At 44.6% G+C, this 19,563-nt stretch overlaps 1 protein-coding gene across 1 annotated transcript; it reads right to left on the bottom strand.

Annotated features, from left to right (window-relative positions):
• Positions 1–605: 605 nt before the first annotated feature.
• Positions 606–18,626, bottom strand: LOC144676077 (transmembrane protein 178B-like; the record flags this gene model as incomplete). Its single annotated transcript, XM_078536592.1, has 3 exons — positions 606–1,455; positions 3,862–3,999; positions 18,513–18,626. Coding segments are annotated over 3 exons (497 nt in total), but the record flags the coding sequence as incomplete, so codon positions are not given.
• Between the last annotated feature and the right edge of the window lie 937 nt (positions 18,627–19,563).

Genomic DNA, 19,563 nt, shown 5'->3' with positions numbered 1-19,563 from the left:
CAAATGCCGTGAACTTAGTTTCTTGGTAAATTGCTAAGATGAAAAACAGTGCGTGAGAGTGTATTTTGATTATTAAGTGTTTTAAGTAAATGGTGGGAAATGTTTGAATAAATATACACGTGAAGTGCATTTTCCTCGAGTCATTTTCTAATAACCACCTTCAGTCAGTCAGCGATTTCCCTTGGACAACACTGGTATTCTGAGAGTGATGATTTTTCTCTGCCACCTAAATTAGTTGGCTGTTTGCCAGTGCAGTAACTGCTGCTCTCGTCAGCAGCCCTAAGCAGTATGTAATGGTACAGAATTAAATATCAGCCACACCGGCTGGCACTAGAGTCAGATCTAGCCCATGACCTGGAAGTGGACAGCTCCCCTTCCTGGGATCCTGCCCTGTAAAATTCCACAGTCATTTGGAACTTCTCTGATGTGATGGGGACAGGAAATGAGATACTGCCCCAGTACTCTGCAGCTCAGAAGGTTCTGGTGATTGGTTTATTTGTATCTTTTATCAGTTATATTATAAAATGCATTTCCAACAATAGGTTGTAGATAGTTGCTTGCACCTGTTTAAGATTTAACCAAAAAGAGGGAAAAAAAAATCAATCACATTAAATGCAATTTATAGCAGTGAAATTCTGTACAATTGAAAAATGTTTTGTTATTTTATACACATGGATGCAGAGGCAATACACATCCAGTCACAGCCACTTTACAAAACAAAATCCTCAGCTGACAATCTAGGTGTTAACAGCCTTCCCACATTCCTCATCTCAGCACTTTCCTTTGGAATCTGCTGCTGGTGGGAGGGGACATCATTCACTAAACATACAAGTAAGTCTTTTGTTTTTTAGTTTCTGGTAGTTGGCTGGGACGCTGAAATGGTAGGTAGTATCAAAATTGTATCCAATAAATTTGGGAAAAGAGATTTTAATGCATTGACGGAAAATAAATGTTTTTGCAAGTTTTAAATTATTTTAAATCGACTTCAATGTACGAACACTGCATTATCACAAGTCATTCTATTAAATACATTCAACAAAACTGCTTTGTGTAGACTGGGTTTAAGTGTTTAAACAATTCGCACCACCCTGCCCAGGGTCATAATGCTGCTCATGGTGACTCTGCCACTTCATAGATTGGCTGACTCGTTCCCTCAGGCCTCTGATCTTCTCACCGAATCCAGGATTGTGAAACAGTAGTGTGGTGGCTGTCACATGGTCCCGTTCTCTGCCCGTGGTTTGTGTATGACTGTGTGAGGGGTGCTGAGGGAAGGGGCCAAGGTACAGAGGAAACCTGCCAACAGCGTGAGTCCCAGTCCACCCCAGGCACAGAACATAGACCAGCCGTAGCCATGACTGATATCCTCGGGCAGCCCGTACATGTGCCGAGGGAAACGTGAAAGTTCAAAATTAATTCCGGCTACACAAGTACAGAGGGAGATAATGCAACAGGTTCCTGATGGGAAGGAAAAATAGAGAATTGGTATTTCTCATCTAGATACTGCCCCTTAGCGACACCATTCATAAACACTTCAAATTCCATGTGTACATGGAAGACACCCAGTTCCACCTCACCACCTTGGCCCTTCCACTGTCTCTAGTTGGTCACGTTGCTTGTCTGACATCCAGCATTCAATGAGCAGAAATAATCGAGAAGACTGAAGCCACTGTCTACGTTTCCCTGCACACACACTTTGCTCTTCAGCCACTGTCTATATCCCCTCTTCCTGCCAACTGAAGTTGAACCAGACAAGTCACAACCCTGATGTTGTACTTGATGCTAGATAAAGCTTATATATCTGTGCAACACCTTCTGTCCCTGCCTCCACCTCAGCTCATCTGCTGCTGAATCCCTCGTCCACATCTTTGTTACCTCTTGACTTGGCTAGAAAGAAAAGACTCATTTATACAGGGTCTTTCAACACCAAAGTGCTTTAATGAATTCCTTTCTTTGAAGTAGAGTTACTGTTGCAATTGGGGCAATCAATTTACACACAGCAAGATCCTGCAAACAGCAATGGCCAGGAATCTTTCAGGCCCAGAAGAGAGGGCATTCAGAGCCTCTGATTTCAGCACAACTCCAAATGGGCCAATGGCTAGCCTCCAACCTTCCACCCAAAATAAACTTCATCCAAAATTCTGTTACTGGACCTGAACTGGGATCAAGCCCCATTTGCCCATCTGATGTCCACTGGCCTACACTGACTTCTGCTCCAGCAACAACTCAATTTTAAAATACTAATCTTTACTTCAAAATCTGACCATGCCTTCGCCCCTCGAGTAATCTCCGCCAGCCCTCGGCAACTGAGACACAAGTCAGTGTACAGATATCTCCCTGAGAGAGAGAGGGGACTGAGGGACACCAGTCAGTGTACAGATATATCCCTGAGAGAGGGACTGAGAGGCACCAGTCAGTGTACAGATATCTCCCTGGGAGAGAGAGGGGACTGAGAGACACCAGTCAGTGTACAGATATCTCCCTGGGAGAGAGAGGGGACTGAGAGACACCAGTCAGTGTACAGATATCTCCCTGGGAGAGAGAGGGGACTGAGAGACACCAGTCAGTGTACAGATATCTCCCTGGGAGAGAGAGGGGACTGAGAGACACCAGTCAGTGTACAGATATCTCCCTGGGAGAGAGAGGGGACTGAGAGACACCAGTCAGTGTACAGATATCTCCCTGAGAGAGAGAGGGACTGAGAGACACCAGTCAGTATACAGATATCTCCCCCAGAGAGATGGGACTGAGAGACATCAGTCAGTGTACAGATATCCCCCTGAGAGAGAGAGAGAGAGGGACTGAGAGACACCAGTCCAGTCAGTGTTCAGATACCTCCCTGAGTGAGCGGGACTGAGAGACACCCGTCAGTGCACAGATATACCCCTGAGAGAGAGGGACTGAAAGACACCAGTCAGTGTACAGATATCTCCCTGAGAGAGAGAGGGAATGAAAGACACCAGTCAGTGTATAGATATCTTTCTGGGAGAGAGGGGGACTGAGAGACACCAGTCAGTGTACAGATATCTCCCTGAGAGAGAGAGGGACTGAGAGACACCAGTCAGCGTACAGATATCCCCCTGAGAGAGAGGGACTGAGAGACACCTGTCAGTGCACAGATATATCCCTGAGAGAGAGAGAGAGGGATTGAAAGACACCAGTCAGTGTACAGATATCTTCCTGAGAGAGAGGGACTGAAAGACGCCAGTCAGTGTACAGATATCTCACTGAGAGAGGAAAGGGACTGAGAGATGCTAGTCAATGTATACATATCTCCCTGAGAGGGGGACTGAGAGACACCAGTCAGTGTACAGATATCTCCCTGAGAGAGAGAGAGGGACTGAGAGACACCAGTCAGTGTTCAGATACCTCCCTGAGTGAGCGGGACTGAGAGACACCAGTCAGTGTACAGATATCCCCCTGAGACAGAGGGACTGAGAGACACCTGTCAGTGCACAGATATACCCCTGAGAGAGAGAGAGGGATTCAAAGACACCAGTCAGTGTACAGATATCTTCCTGAGAGAGAGAGGGACTGAAAGACACCAGTCATTGTACAGATATCTTCCTGAGAGAGAGGGGGACTGAGAGACACCAGTCAGTGTACAGACATCTCCCTGAGAGAGGGACTGAGAGACACTAGTCAGTGTACAGATATCTCCCTGAGAGAGAGGGGGACTGAGAGACACCAGTCAGTGTACAGATATCTCCCTGAGAGAGAGGAACTGGGAACGGACACAATAATCTGTGTTCAAATACCTTCCTCAGTTTGAGAGACTGGTTAAAGCAATCAGCACTTCTTTCTGTAAGTCGACTGTAACGTATTGATTTGCTGTTTGTAGATGAATACCATTGCTTCACTTACCTCCCATGAGAAAGAGCAGGCCAGCCACATACTGCATCAGGTCATGGTCCTTACAGCAGCCCAGCATACCGATAATCCAGCCAAAGAGAATGATGGACACCGCCATTCCGATAAACCCTGCTGTCATCCTGCGGAGATCTGTCAACAGGAGACAGCAGAACGTTAGTCAGAGAGGAAAAAAATGCAAGATACCAGCCCCAAACTGATTAACACAGAGCATCAGCATTGAAATACCGTTAGTAAAACCATACAGCTCCCTCTACACTGTCCCCATCAAACACTCCCAGGACAGGTACAGCACAGGGTTAGATACAGAGTACAGCTCCCTCTACACTGTCCCCATCAAACACTCCCAGGACAGGTACAGCACGGGGTTAGATACAGAGTAAAGCTCCCTCTACACTGTCCCCATCAAACACTCCCAGGACAGGTACAGCACGGGGTTAGATACAGAGTAAAGCTCCCTCTACACTGTCCCCATCAAACACTCCCAGGACAGGTACAACACGGGGTTAGAAAAAGGGTAAAGCTCCCTCTACACTGTCCCCATCAAACACTCCCAGGACAGGTACAACACGGGGTTAGAAAAAGGGTAAAGCTCCCTCTACACTGTCCCAATCAAACACTCCCAGGACAGGTACAACATGGGGTTAGAAAAAGGGTAAAGCTCCCTCTACACTGTCCCAATCAAACACTCCCAGGACAGGTACAACACGGGGTTAGATACAGAGTAAAGCTCCCTCTACACTGTCCCCATCAAACACTCCCAGGACAGGTACAACACGGGGTTAGAAAAAGGGTAAAGCTCCCTCTACACTGTCCCCTTCAAACACTCCCAGGACAGGTACAACACGGGGTTAGAAAAAGGGTAAAACTCCCTCTACACTGTCCCAATCAAACACTCCCAGGGCAGGTACAGCACGGGGTTAGATACAGAGTAAAGTTCCCTCTACACTGTCCCCATCAAACACTCCCGGAGAGAGAAAGCGGGAGAGAGAAAGCAGGAGGGAGAAAGCGGGAGGGAGAAAGTGCGAGAGAGAGAGAGAAAGCGCGCGAGAGAGAGAGAAAGCGCGAGAGAGAGAAAGCGCGAGAGAGAGAGAGAAAGCGCGAGAGAGAGAGAGAAAGCGCGCGAGAGAGAGAGAAAGCGTGAGAGAGAGAGAGAAAGCGCGAGAGAGAGAGAGAGAAAGCGCGAGAGAGAGAGAAAGCGCGAGAGAGAGAGAAAGCGCGAGAGGGAGAGAAAGCGCGAGAGAGAGAGCGCGAGAGAGAGAGAGAGCGCGAGAGAGAGAGAGAGCGCGAGAGAGAGAGCGCGAGAGAGAGAGCGCGAGAGAGAGAGAGAGCGCGAGAGAGAGAGAGAGCGCGAGAGAGAGAGAGCGCGAGAGAGAGCGCGCGAGAGAGAGCGCGCACGAGAGAGAGAGCGCGAGAGAGCGCGAGAGAGAGCGCGTGAGAGAGAGAAAGTGAGAGAGAGAGAAAGCGATAGAGAGAGAGAGAGAGAAAGAGAAAGCGAGAAAGGGAAAGAGAGAGAGAAGGGTGGGGGAGAAAGAGTAGGAAAGGCTCTGAGGTTTATTTCATGCTGCCTGCTGAGAGCTCTGCCAGTCATGAGCAGACAAAGGCTGCTATTCTCAGTGCCTATGAACTGGTACCAGAGGTGTACTGCCAACTATTCCAGAACTCCTGTAAAGAGCCCACACAGGCTTTCCTGGAATTTTAGAGAACTAAACAGCCAGCATTTGATAGGTGGGTCAGAGCATTAAAAATTAACTGCGCCTATGAAGGGTTAAGAGAAATATTACTGTAAGAGAAGTTCAAAAACTGACCCCCATACATCTTTAAAACTCATATAGAGGAACAAAGGGTTTCAAAAATCAGAGATGCAGCCATCATGGCTGATGACTTGAATTAACCCATAAACCTCTAAACCCAAACAAATTTGGATCCAGTACCTCCTACCAGCAAGGGAGAGGTAAGAAGCAGGTAGATGAAACAGAGACTGAAGAGGAAAGGAGAATAGAGAAAACATAGGTCAATCCCCAAATTTAAAAAGGAACCGGGAAGGTAGGACAGCCAGGGTCAACCCTGTGCGTTTCCAGTGCAGAAAGCCTGGGTGCATCAAATAAAACCTTTGCAAAAACAAAAATACCTGGAAAAACTCAGCAGGTCTGGCAGCATCTGCAGAGAGGAACACAGTTAACGTTTCGAGTCCGAATGACCCTTCAACAGAACTAAGTAAAAATAGAAGAGAGGTGAAATATAAGCTGGTTTAAGGGGGGTGTGGGACAGGTAGAGCTGGATAGAGGGCCAGTGATAGGTGGAGATAACCAAAAGATGTCACAGACAAAAGGACAAAGAGGTGTTGAAGGTGATGATATTATTTAAGGAATGTGCTAATTAAGGGTAGAAGGCAGGACAAGCAAGGTACATGTGGCCCCAGTGGGGGTGGGGTGGGGTGAAGGAATCAAAAAGGTAGGGATAAAACAATGGATGGAAATACATTTAAAAATAATGGAAATAGGTGGGAAAAGAAAAATCTATATAAATTATTGGAAAAAAAAGGGGGGGATCGGAAAGGGGGTGGGGATGGAGGAGAGAGTTCATGATCTAAAATTGTTGAACTCAATATTCAGTCCGGAAGGCTGTAAAATGCCTAGTCGGAAGATGAGGTGCTGTTCCTCCAGTTTGCGTTGAGCTTCACTGGAACATTGCAGCAGGCCAAGGACGGAAATGTGGGCATGAGAGCAGGGTGGAGTGTTAAAATGGCAAGCGACAGGGAGGTCTAGGTAATGCTTGTGGACAGACCGAAGGTGTTCTGCAAAGCGGTCACCCAGTCTGCATTTGCTCTCTCCAATGTAGAGGAAACCGCATTGGGAGCAACGAATGCAGTAGACTAAATTGAGGAAAGTGCAAGCGAAATGCTGCTTCACTTGAAAGGAGTGTTTGGGCCCATGGACGGTGAGGAGAGGGGAAGTGAAGGGGCAGGTGTTGCACCTTCTGCTGTTGCATGGGAAGGTACTGTGGGAGTTGAGGTGTAGGGGGTGATGGAGGAGTGGACCAGGGTGTCCCGGAACCTCAAACCCCTCCCACAGCACCTTCCCATGCAACCGCAGAAGGTGCAACACCTGCCCCTTCACTTCCCCTCTCCACACCGTCCAAGAGCCCAAACACTCCTTTCAAGTGAAGCAGCATTTCACTTGCAATTCCCTCAATTTAGTCTACTGCATTCGTTGCTCCCAATGTGGTTTCCTCTACATTGGAGAGAGCAAATGCAGACTGGGTGACCGCTTTGCAGAACACCTTCGGTCTGTCCACAAGCATTACCTAGACCTCCCTGTCGCTTGCCATTTTAACACTCCACCCTGCTCTCATGCCCACATGTCTGTCCTTGGCCTGCTGCATTGTTCCAGTGAAGCTCAACGCAAACTGGAGGAACAGCACCTCATCTTCCGACTAGGCACTTTATAGCCTTCCGGACTGAATATTGAGTTCAACAATTTTAGATCATGAACTCTCTCCTCCATCCCCACCCACTTTCCGATCCCCCCCTTTTTTTTCCAATAATTTATATAGATTTTTCTTTTCCCACCTATTTCCATTATTTTAAAATATATTTCCATCCATTGTTTTATCTCTACCTTTTAGCCTTTTTCGATTCCTTCACCCCACTCCACCCCCACTAGGGCTATCTGTACCTTGCTTGTCCTTCTTTCTACCCTTAATTAGCACATTCCTTAGATAATATCACCACCTTCAACACCTCTTTGTCTTTTTGCCTATGACATCTTTTGGTTATCTCCACCTATCACTGGCCCTCTATCTAGCTCTACTTGTCCCACCCCCCCTTAAACCAGCTTATATTTCACCTCTCTTCTATTTTTACTTAGTTCTGTTGAAGGGTCATTCGGACTCGAAACGTTAACTGTGTTCCTCTCTGCAGATGCTGCCAGACCTGCTGAGTTTTTCCAGGTATTTTTGTTTTTGTTTTGGATTTCCAGCATCCGCAGTTTTTTGCTTTAAATAAACCTTTGGTTCACCAAAAGGCCAACAGGGGGAGCTGCAGGCAGCACCATATCTATACCCTGCAAGGTACCAAGCCCAGACTCAAAAGTAGCGGGGATCAGACAGGATACCCGCCAAGGTTTCTTGAACAAATAGAGAATGAATCCTTTTATATCACAAGTTCCAAGAAGAGAAATAATCATTTTTAGAGACACATGGTGTTTTCAAACACTGTTTGTAGCAAAGGTTGCTGAAATGCCACCCAAAAGCAGGCCAAACACTACAGTGCTGGTAAAAGGGCTTACTGGAAGATGTTTAAAGTTTCCCCTAGTAAACATTCAGCCACAGAGTAAGTGGGTGACCGGTGTAGTGATGGTCGGGGTTGTTCCTAGTTTACCCTACAGAGTGTGGACCCATACAGGGAAATTACTTGGTGGAGTGCCAAGTATTGTGCTCAGAGAGTCAAAAGCAGCCCACGGAGACTGGGGAAATAGACAGGAACTGGCACAATTCTGCTCAGCTGCAGAGAGCTGAGGAAATCTCTAAAATCCAAAAGAGGGTGATAAAGCTAATAAGGAGCTCTGGAAAAAATACAGTCAAACTGACTCGAAACATTAATTCTGTTTCTCTCTTCACAGATGCTGCCAGACCTGCTGAGCTTTTCCAGCATTTTCTGTTTTTATTTCAGATTTTCAGCAACCGCAGCGTTTTGCTTTCATATTAGTAATTAACAGCAATGCCTTGTAAGCAGGAGATCCCAACAATGAGAAGGACTCCCCCAACCTGTTACAACTTCCAACAACTGCTTATAAATTCAACTACGAGAAACTTCACAACCTTTAATGCGGGGTAAATGTGGGAGAATAAATAACCTTCTTTGTGGTTAAACTCACAAAAGCTTGCTGCTGGATATATTTAATTGGGACCCACACTCCAATGGTAAGAAAACACACCTTCTTCAACACAAAACATACTGAAAACGGGCATGGGAACACAAACATTCCGTCCATGATGATACAGACATTCGACAGATATCTGGCAAAGTTGCACGTAACAGATTGTCAAATAGAGATAGAGAGTACAAAATGCAGGGTGTTATGTTAAACGTGTATATAACACCAGTTCAGCGCTAGTTGCAGCACTGCATTCAATTCTGGACACCACACTCTAGGAAGAAATTCAAGGCTTTGGAGAAGGTACAGAAGAAATTGATGAGAATGGTTCCAGCAATAAGGGAGTACAGTTACATGGATTGACTGGAAAAGACAAAGGGGAGATTGAGGTGTTACTAAATCATGAAGGGTTTAGATATAAAAAATAAAGAGAAATAACTTCCAATGGCTGGATGGTCAAGACACACAATGAGTGCTTAAGATTTGAAATGCAGTTTCTGATGTCCGTGTGGATTCAGTTTCAATACCTTCAAAGGAGAATTAGATAAATACTTCCAGGAGAATAAATTGCATGAATATGGAGAAAGGACAGAGACAGTTGGGCTAATTGGATTGTTATTTGAAAGTGCTGGCATATGTTCAATGGGGAAAATGGCCTCCTTCTGTGCTATACTGTTCTATAAGATAATCCTTTTCCTGACAAAGGGAAAAGCCAGAGTATAAGCTGTATGGAAAAAATCGAGATAGGAATTCAAAAGTAATGTTGGAGGGGGCATACTGATAGGGAACAGATACATGTTTTTTGTCTTGTTCAATTCCTAATGTTTACTATTGAAACCCACTTGAAGATAGTTTTCATTGTACTTTTGATTTTTGATCCAATTTCCAGTGCCTTTAGTTAACACTTTACTGTTTTAGGAACATAGGAACGGGAGTAAGCCATTTAGCCCCTTGAGCTTGTTCTGCCTTTCCATGAGATCATGGCTGATCTGAGTATCTCAGTCATCATTTAGTATCTCTGTCTTTTGTTTTAGTGGTCAGGGTTTCAGTAACTTAAGAGACCAGCAATGGATTGACTACCATGTTAGGCTAGTAGGATTTTTTTGCATGTGCATTCTGTTCCACATGGGAACTTTAGGAGCTTCATGCTTAAGCTCCAAGTTTCAGAACCTGAGGAGAAGCTAGTGATGTTGCTGGGCATCCTGAGTCTGACTGTTTCCTCTGACCGACTTTCCAGGAGGTAGACGCCACACAGCAATAGAAGGTGCAGGAGGTGAGTGAGGTCAGGGAATGAGTGACCACAAGACAGGGTAAGAGGAAGATACTGGTTGTGCAGGAATCATCCCAAGCCAATGACACTCACTAACTAGTTTTCACTTTGAATAGCAGGGAGGGTGATGATTCCTTGTGTACAGAGAAAAAGAATAGAAATGCTATGATCATAGGGGATTCAAATGTCAGAGGCAGAGAGATGTTTCTGTAATTGTAAACTTAATTCCCAACTGGTATGTTGCCTCCTAGTGTCAGGGTAAAGAATATCACCAACAGGTAATCTCAGGATTACTCCCGGTGCCATTTGTCAGAGAGAGTATAGAAACAGGAAGATAGTGCAGTTAAATACATGGATGGGGAAGTGATGCTGGAGGGAGAGGCTCTGATTTCTGAGGCATGGGGTTGGTTCTAGGAGAAGGGGTATCTGTACGAGATAGTTGGGTAGAATCTAAATAAAGCCAAGGTCAATGCTCTTGCTGAGAGTTTAACAAGAATCATTGAAGAGGGTTTAAACAAATTTGGAGGAGGGTTGGGGAAGGAGAAATTAAATCAGAAGTCGAGAGACATAAATGGCAGTCAAATTAACAATATGCCAAAATTTGCAGGGACCAGAGTTAGGAAAATAGCAGAAGTGAAGGAGGTATGAAATTGTATGTGTATAAGTGTCCATAGTGTAATGAATGAGGTTAGTGAGCTGAAGCCATAAATTATTAGATGGGTTTACAACGTGGTCACAGTAGCAGACATGACTCAAACAATGAATCAATTCTTAATATTCCCCATTACCAAGTATTCAGGAATAACAGAGAAGGAAAAAGAGGAAGGTTTTGCTGTCTGGACTAAGGATGATACCAGATGGTTGCAGGGCTGAATTTATTTGGCTTGGATTGATGAACAGAGCGGGAGTTGTTATGTTGTTGGGAGTTATTATTTATAGAGCTCCAAACAGTGAGAATGAGATAGATGAGCACATTTGTCAGCCAATTTCAAAGGTGTGCAACAAAAATAGAGTAGCAATATCAAAAGGCTTTTAACTTAATATTGACAGGGAAAACCTTAATGCTAAGCTTAGGGAAGGTAAGGAATTTCTGATCTGCGTCCGAGAACTTCATGAATATGCCTGCTGTCCAACAAGGCATCTCATTGAATCTCATTCTGAGAAATGAAGTAGTGACAGCAGGAGGTCATAGAGATGTTTACAGCACAGAAGGAGGCCATTCAGCCCATTGAGTCCATGCCAGCTCTCCATGGAGCAATCCAGTCAGTCCCATTCCCTGCTCGATGCCTGCAACCCTGCAAGTTTATTTCCTTCAAGTGCCCATCCAATTTCCTTTTGAGATCATTCATTGTCTCCACTTCCACCCCTCTTGTGGACAGTGAGTTCCAGGTCATTACCACTCGCTGTGTAAAAAGTTCTTCCTCACATACCCCTGCATCTTACCCAAAACCTTAAATCTGTGTCCCCTCGTCCTTGTACCATCAGCTAATGGGAAGAGTTTTTCCTTGTCTATCTGATCAAAATCTGTCATAAACTTATACGCCTCTACCAAATCTCCCCTCAATCTCCTTTGCTCCAAGGAGAACAACCCCAGCTTCTCCAACCTAACCTTGTAACTAAAATCCTTCATCCCTGGAACTATTCTGGTGAATCTCCTCTCCACCCATCTTCACATCCTTCCTAAAGTATGGTGACCAGAACAGGATGTAATACTCAAGCTATGACCTAACCGGAGCTGTTTAAAGTTTCAGCATAGCTTCCCTGCTTTTGTACTCAATATCTTGATTTATGAAGCCTGAGATCCCATATGCTTTCCTAACCACTCTCTCAATATGTCCTGCCACCTTCATAGATCTATATACTTGCACCCCCAGGCCCCTCTGTTCCTGCACACTCTTTAGAATTGTTCCATTAAGTCCATATTGCCTCTCCCTATCCCTTCTGCCAAAACACCATTTACCCCAGCTGGTTGTTTTCTGTCCTTAAGCTAATCTTTCATCCAAGCTGACCTCCTATTCCATCTGTCTTGATTTTATTATGGTCAAACACTTCCTTAAAATCCATACAGACAGCATCCATTGCTTTCCCTTCATCAATCTCAGTTACTTCATCAAAAAATTCAATTTGATTAGTCAAACATGATCTGCCTTTCACAAGTCCACGCTGGCTTGACTTTATTCACTGAAACCTCTCCGTGCCTGTTGATATCTGCACTGATCATTTCTTCTAAAACCATGCCTACGACTGAGGTTAAGCTGACCGGCCTGTAGTTACTAAGAATTTCCTTACACCCTTGCTTCAGTAAGTGTGTCACATTTATGTCATACTTAGGAGACATGAAAAATGATCTAAAAGAAATTTATTTCTTTTCCATATTCTCTGGTTTAAATTCATTTTTTAAAATGGACTTCTGGATTGATAAGATGGCCGCAGCTAGTCACATGCTGGTAGTTCTGGAAAATTCTAAGCCATTACAATGGACAAACTCAACAACCTCCTAGAATGTGACTTGTATTGTATGAATATTCCAGCCAAGCTAACACAAAGGATTAGTAGGCAAAATATCTGCACCCAGCTCTGGACAAAGGCAGAGCTATTGGTGACTCATCTCCAACATTGTGCTAATTATTCCACACAATTACCTGCCAAAATACAATGGGTTTTAACAAGGCTCCTTAAAAAGTGCATCATTAGCTGAATAGCTCAACCTGAAACCACCCTGTCACATGACCAAGGCTTGAGCTGTCTGAATTATTTTAATTGTACAGCTTTTGGGCTCTGTTTTCAGTTGCGGTTTAATGTCAGAAGAGAAAACCGGACTCTAGGCTAGCAGCCTGCCTCCGCCTGCCATCTTCCATCAACCAAACAGCAGCAGAAACAGAGCTCTGTCCAGATTTAAGTTGCTTGGCCCTCATCTACACAGTTTCTATGGGAAGATCTGAAATTCTGTACCAGTGCCTACTACAAGATGAATTCATCTATACGTGCTTCTTTCATTATGGTGGTCAGTGCTACTAGAAAAGTGGATTGCCCAGCATCAGCTTCAGCCTGCTAACCTCTCTGAAGGAATACACCATTAGATTTTTGATTCTGGACTCTGGACTCACATGAAACAAATTCTTATTTTGTCTGTGGTCTTTGCCCTACACCTCTTGCGTTCCCTTATCCCCTTTTATTGTGTGAATGTGCCAAGGTTACGTAGTGACACCCCCACCCCTTGTTTTGAGTGTGTGTAAAATAACCTAACCCTCTGAGTTTACCCTATCTCGAGTTTGCTGTGGTTACTAATAGAAATTGGATCACACCAAAACTGAGTGCTTGGGAAAATACGCCACAGCTTACAAAGGGGAAAAAAATCAAAAACCACAAACACGCTTCTTTTTACAGATGTGTGGTGAGAGGAGAAATCAGGGCTGTTTTAAATTAAACCCCCTCCAGTCCTTTCTTCAATCTTTTGGCACCTCCCCCATATCTAGGGAAGATTATGACACACCCTTCCACTATCTCCACTCCAACTTTCTTTATTTACTTGGGATGCAAGCCATCCGGACCAGGTGACTTATCTATCCTAAACATAGCCTGTCTTTCCAATATATCTTTGTTATCAATCTTCACCCTATCCATTACCTCCATCATTTCCACTTCTACTGATATTTCGACAGCCTCCTCTCAGTAAATACGATACAAAGTACTCATTAAGCATTCTAGCCTTGTCCTGCGCCTCAAATCATAAATCACCATCTTTGTGTATAATAGGACCCCCCCGCCCCACAACTCTTACTACCCGCTTACATGCCGCGAGAATATTTTTGGGTTCCCTTTTACATTGACTGCCATTCTATTCTCATGCTCTCTCTTTGCCAGTCTTATTTTCCTCTTCACCTCCCCTTATATTTGACTGGTTTTCACTTGAAGAACTCATCGGACATGCATCATGCGCCCTCCTTTTTTGTTTCATCATATTCTCTCTCTCCCTTGTCAAGGAGCCCTGTTTTTGGCTCCCTTATCTTTTGTCCTTGTTGGAATGTACCATCTTGGACCTGGAACATTTCCTCCTTAAAGATCACCCATTGTTCTGTTACTGTTTTTCCTGTCAGTCTCTGGCTCCATTTTACTCTGGCTAGATCCCCTTTTATTGCATTGAAATTAGCCCTCTGCTAATTTAGAAGTTCTATATGAGATTGTTCCTTGTTTGTCTCCATTACTAATCTAAACTTTATGATGTGATGATCACTCTTATCCAAATTTCCCCCTCAGACACTTCGTCCACTTGACCCACCTCATTCTCCAATCCTGATCCAACAATGCCTCCTTTGTAGTTGGGCCAATAGCATACTGGTCAAGGAAGTTCTACTGAACACATTTCAGAAATTCCTTCCCTCCTTGCCCATTACTCTAACATTATCCCAATCAATATTTGGGTAATTAAAGTTCCCCAGTATCACCACACCATAGTTCTTGCACATCTCTGTGACTACCCATGAAGCTCCCACTATTTGGGGAACTGTGGAATATCACAAGTAGCGTGATCACATCCTTTTTGGTTCTCAAGTCTAACCAATAGTTTCTGTCTTTGTCCCTGCCAATTTTATTTATACCCTCCCCAACCACACTAGTGAATTTCTCCATGAGGGCAATGGTCCCAGTCCTGTTGAGATACAGCCCATCCCTTATGAATAGGTGTCTTCTGTCCCAGAACTGGCCCTAAAGCCCTAAGAATCTGAAGCCCTCCTTCCTGCGTCATGCTTCAAGCTGTGCATTGATCCTCCCTACCTTCCTATTTCTACACTGGAGGGTGCCTGGTACTGGGAGTAATCCAGAGATTGCTACCCATGAGGTCCTACTTTTTAAACTTCTCCCTAGCTCTTGTAAATCTGACCTCAGGACCTGCCCTCAATACCTGCCCTCTCTATGTTGTTGGTGGCAACATGTACCACACAGCTTCTGGCTCACTACCCCCCCTATTCTGCACCCTCTCCATGATGCCCTTTACCCTGGCACCAGGGAGGCAACAAAGCATGCACAATAACAGTCACAGAAACGCCCGAATGGAACTGTGGGATCTTCCAAAACGACTGCATTCCTAAACTTTGCTGTTCCTCCCATGCAGTCCCTTGCCAATTGGTGCCATGGTCATCCAGGTAACAGTGGCCACAACTTAACTCTGTTTAAAGTAGTTATGGAAAGAGACCAGAAAATAGCAGAAGTAATAGTGCTCAACCGGAGAAGATCTAATGTCAGTGATTTAAGAAGGGGCTTAGCACAGGTAAATTAGAAAAGGTGATTTTAGAATAAAGCAGTAATGGAGCAATGAAGGGCATTCAAGGAAGAGATGGTTCATGATCACTTGGATATGCACTTGAGATGCTTCCACCCACAGGTCTAGGCCCAAGAACTGGAAGGTGAGATTAGACTGGATAACTCTTTTTCAGTTGGCTGGGATACAAAGGGCCAAATGGTCTCCTTCTGTTAAGTATTTTTCTATAATAAAAGTAAAATACTGCAGATGCTGGTTTTGAATTAGGGAAAATGTAGAGAATCCAAAGCTAATCTGTCCTGGATGACAAAGGAAGTAAAAATTAAAGTCAAACAGGAAAAAGAGGCTTATGACAAATATCAGGAGCAAGACTTAGTGAAGAACTGTAAAGATTTTGGAAAGTACCAGAGGGAATTAATACAGGAGGCAGAGAGGGGTTGCAAGAAAAAGGTTAGCAGACAACATTAAAGTGAACCCTAAAACATTCTATAAACAGTTGGGCCTAGTAAGGACTCAAAGGCAAATCTCTTTGTGTAGAGATAGAGAACATGGTTATAGCATTAGATGAATACTTAACATTTGTCTTCATAAGAGAAGCAAATTATGTGAATGTCAGATTAAAACAGGAGAAGGAATTTATAGAATAGTAATAGAGATCAGAGAGATTAGATTCCTTGAAGGTTGGTCAGTCATCCTGGTCCAGATAGAATGCATCCTAGGTTGCTGAAAGAAGCAAAGGTAAAAATGGCAGAGGCATTGGTCACAATCTTTCAATCCTCACTGGATACAGAAGAAATGCCAGAGGCTGGAGAGTTACTCATATTATACTAATATTCAAGAAACGAGAGATGAATAAACCAGGAAACTACAGACCAGTCAGCCTAGTGCTTGGAAAATTATTGGAAATAATCATCGGGAACAAAATGAGATTTCATTTGGAATCACGGATTTGTTAAAGGAAAGCTGTTTCCTGAAACCTGAAAGGAAGGCTGGTTTGAATGAATTCTTTGATGAGGTAACAGAGAAGATTGATCAAGGTAGTGCAGTAGATGTTGTACATATGGACTTTCAGAAGGCACTTGATAAAGTGCCACACAAGAGGCTTACTAAGAAGCTGGAAACCCATGGAATTAAGAAGAAGGTGACAATATAGATACAGAATTGGCTCAGTGACAATGGTGGCGTTGGATGGAGGTTTGTCAGACTAGGGGTAGTTTGCAGTGGTGTTCCCCAAGGGTCAGTTTTGGATCCATTTCTCTTTGCAGTTTTTATAAATGATCTAGATTCAGGCGTAGGAGGCAGCATTATAACATTTACAGATAGTACAGAACTTGGTAAAGTAGCAGACAGTGATAGGCTCCAGGGTGACAGACAGGATGGTGAAATGGACAGAAACTCAGCAGATGGAGATGAAACATGACGGAAAAGTGGGAAGTGACGCACTTTGGGAGGACTGACATGGAAAGACTTGCCTTTATCATTTCTCATCTCTACCCAAACTGATTCAACATCCTGGTTTACTGAACTTAGGTCATCCTTCTCTATTAAGCTCATACCATCATTAATTAACAGAGCCACCCCTCCACATTTTCCTAACTGCTTGTCCTTCCTAAATGTCATGTACCCTTCAATATTCAGGTCCCAATCTTTGTCATCCTGCAGCCATGTCTGTATAATGGCTGTCAGATCATACTTATTTATTTCTATTTGCACTGTCAGTTCATCTGTTTTGGTTTGAATGCTATGTGTATTCAAATACAGAGCCTTTAGTAGTGTCCTTGGCCCAATCATCTTCAGCTTCTTCATCAATGACCTTCCTTCCATCATAAGGTCAGAAGTGGGGATGTTCGCTGTTGATTGCACAATGTTCAGCACCATTCACGACTCCTCGGATACTGAAGCAGTCCATTCAGACTTCGGCTGATAAAAGGCAAATAACATCTGTACCAAAGAGGAGCCAGGCAAAGGTAAGTCAGAGTCTAACCGTCACCCCTTGATGTTCAATGACATTACCATCACTGAATCCCCCACTATCAACATCCTGGGGGGTTACCATTGACCAGAAACTGAACTGGGCTAGCCATATAAATACTGTGGCTACAAGAGCAGGTCAGAGGCTAGGAATCGTGCGATGAGTAACTCACCTCCTGACTCCCCAAAGCCTGTCCACCATCTACAAGGCACAAGTCAGGAGTGTGATGGAATACTCTCCACTTGACTGGATGAGTGCAGTTCCCACAACACTCAAGAAGCTTGGCACCATCCAGGACAAAGCAGCACATCCACAAACATTCACTCCCTCCACCACTAACACACAGTAGCAGCCGTGTGTACCATCTACAAGATGCACTGCAGGGATTCACCAAGGCTCCTTCGACAGCACCTTCCAAACCCACAACCACTACCACCTAGGATGTCAAAGACACCAAGTGTATGGGAACACCAAGTTGACTTGGAAATTATTGCCTTTTCTTCATTGCCACTAGCTCCTGTAACCTCCTACCTTATAGCACACATTCTGCATAGGTTCAAAAAGACAGCACCAACTTCTCAAGAACCACCAGGGGTAGGCAAGACATACTGTTTGGCCAGCCGTGCCCACTTCCTGTGAGTTAATACATTTAAAAACCCTCCCCTTATTCTTACACACCCCCCTTTCCTTCACCCCAATTGATTCCCCCTCCTCCACTCAGGCCCTTACCCTTCTCCCCACCCCATCCCATACTCAGTTGCTCTGGGGCTCAGTACCTGTTACTCTAGTACACAGAAGCTCAGTTTTTCTTGCACAATATTTATAGCACAGGAGGCGGCCAATCAGCCCATTGAGTCTGTGCTGGCTCTCCAAATGAGCAATGCACCCAGTACCATTCCCCACCTTCTCCCTGTAATCCTGTACAGTCTTCCTTTTCAGCTAAGAATCCCATTCCCTCTTGAACGCCTCGATTGACCCTGCCTCCGCCACCACCACCATTATTACTTTGTTACACTGAGGATCAGGCCCCATTCTATGTATTACTCAGAGGCTCAGGCCCAGTTTGTTTCTTTATTACTCTGATGATTAATTCCTGGTCATTTATATTAATCTAAGGCTCGATCACTGTTACTCTGAGGCTGAGTCCCCGTTGTATTCTACTGCTCTGGGGTGTAGAACCTCACAGCTCCAATCCCTGCTAAAACTTCAGTCTGTGGTACTCTGTATGGCTGCAAAGCTCAGTCCTGGCTCTCTCTTCCCAGTACTTACGTAAAGCATGCCATTCATCCTGCCGAATGGTCATGGTTAAATTGACTGGAAGATTCCGTGGGACTGTTGAAGAGGAGTAGTGATACTTCACAGGAATACAGCGCTGTACGACCCCTGCAACACAAACACACTCTTTCAGATCCAGCACTAGTGAACAGCCTCGAACACAACTCATGCCACCCAGCTTGCACCTACTGCTGCCATTTCCACCCACTTCTCCACAGGGCACTGACCCTTGTTGCTTAAGTGAGGGCAAACAGCAAACCCACAGTCAGGTACCCACACTCCCAGCACATTGATTCAGTGTCCCAGTACAAAACCCAACTGCAAAATACTCCCGCTGTTCTCAGCACCCATGGCATCGCTTCAGTAAAACAACAGAGACCTGAATGAAACAGCCACATACACTCATTGCTGAGAGGGGATACACTATTCTGATGTCGTGTACTGATGGACTAACATACCATTCTAGCACGGAAGACTGTACTTGAAACTCTGCTTTTGTCTGTCTATTTCCACACCCCCGATCTGTCCTAATTTCCCTGTGTCTAACTGTCTCTACCTGAAGAAATGCCTTTCTTCCCATCTGGTACTTGACTTCACTCAGACTCCAGCCCTGACAGACCCAGTGAGACTAAGTGCTGGCTTTGTACTGCCACTTAGCAGCATTCAGGCAGGACTCTCAGTCTTTGATTCCAGTCTCTTATCCAGTCCCTGTCACCAGGCTCATTGTACACACACAGGGGAGGTTAGTAAACACATCGAGTGATTTTGAATAATTCGATAAGCATCGCCATGCTGACACTGCACGTTTGAGAAATGTCTTTGGCTCACCACTCACTAGTTACCTCATCTACTGGTTTCACCCCTCCTTTGATGCCATGAAGTTGAGGTTTCTGAGCGTTGGATGTTTCCAGTCTGGATATCCGTATTGAAAACTAAGCTACAGCACGGAATGGATATAGATGTAAAGTGCCCTCTACGCTGCACGATCCTCCCGGTGCAGCTTCAAAGAAGAATAAAGCTCCTTCTACTCTAGCATTCAACATTC

Source organism: Cetorhinus maximus, unplaced genomic scaffold (genome assembly GCF_964194155.1).
Source record: "Cetorhinus maximus unplaced genomic scaffold, sCetMax3.hap1.1 HAP1_SCAFFOLD_1339, whole genome shotgun sequence".
NCBI classification, from domain to species: Eukaryota; Metazoa; Chordata; class Chondrichthyes; order Lamniformes; family Cetorhinidae; genus Cetorhinus; species Cetorhinus maximus.
The sequence above is the reverse complement of the archived record's forward strand: the minus strand, read 5'-3'. Positions and strand labels throughout refer to the sequence as shown.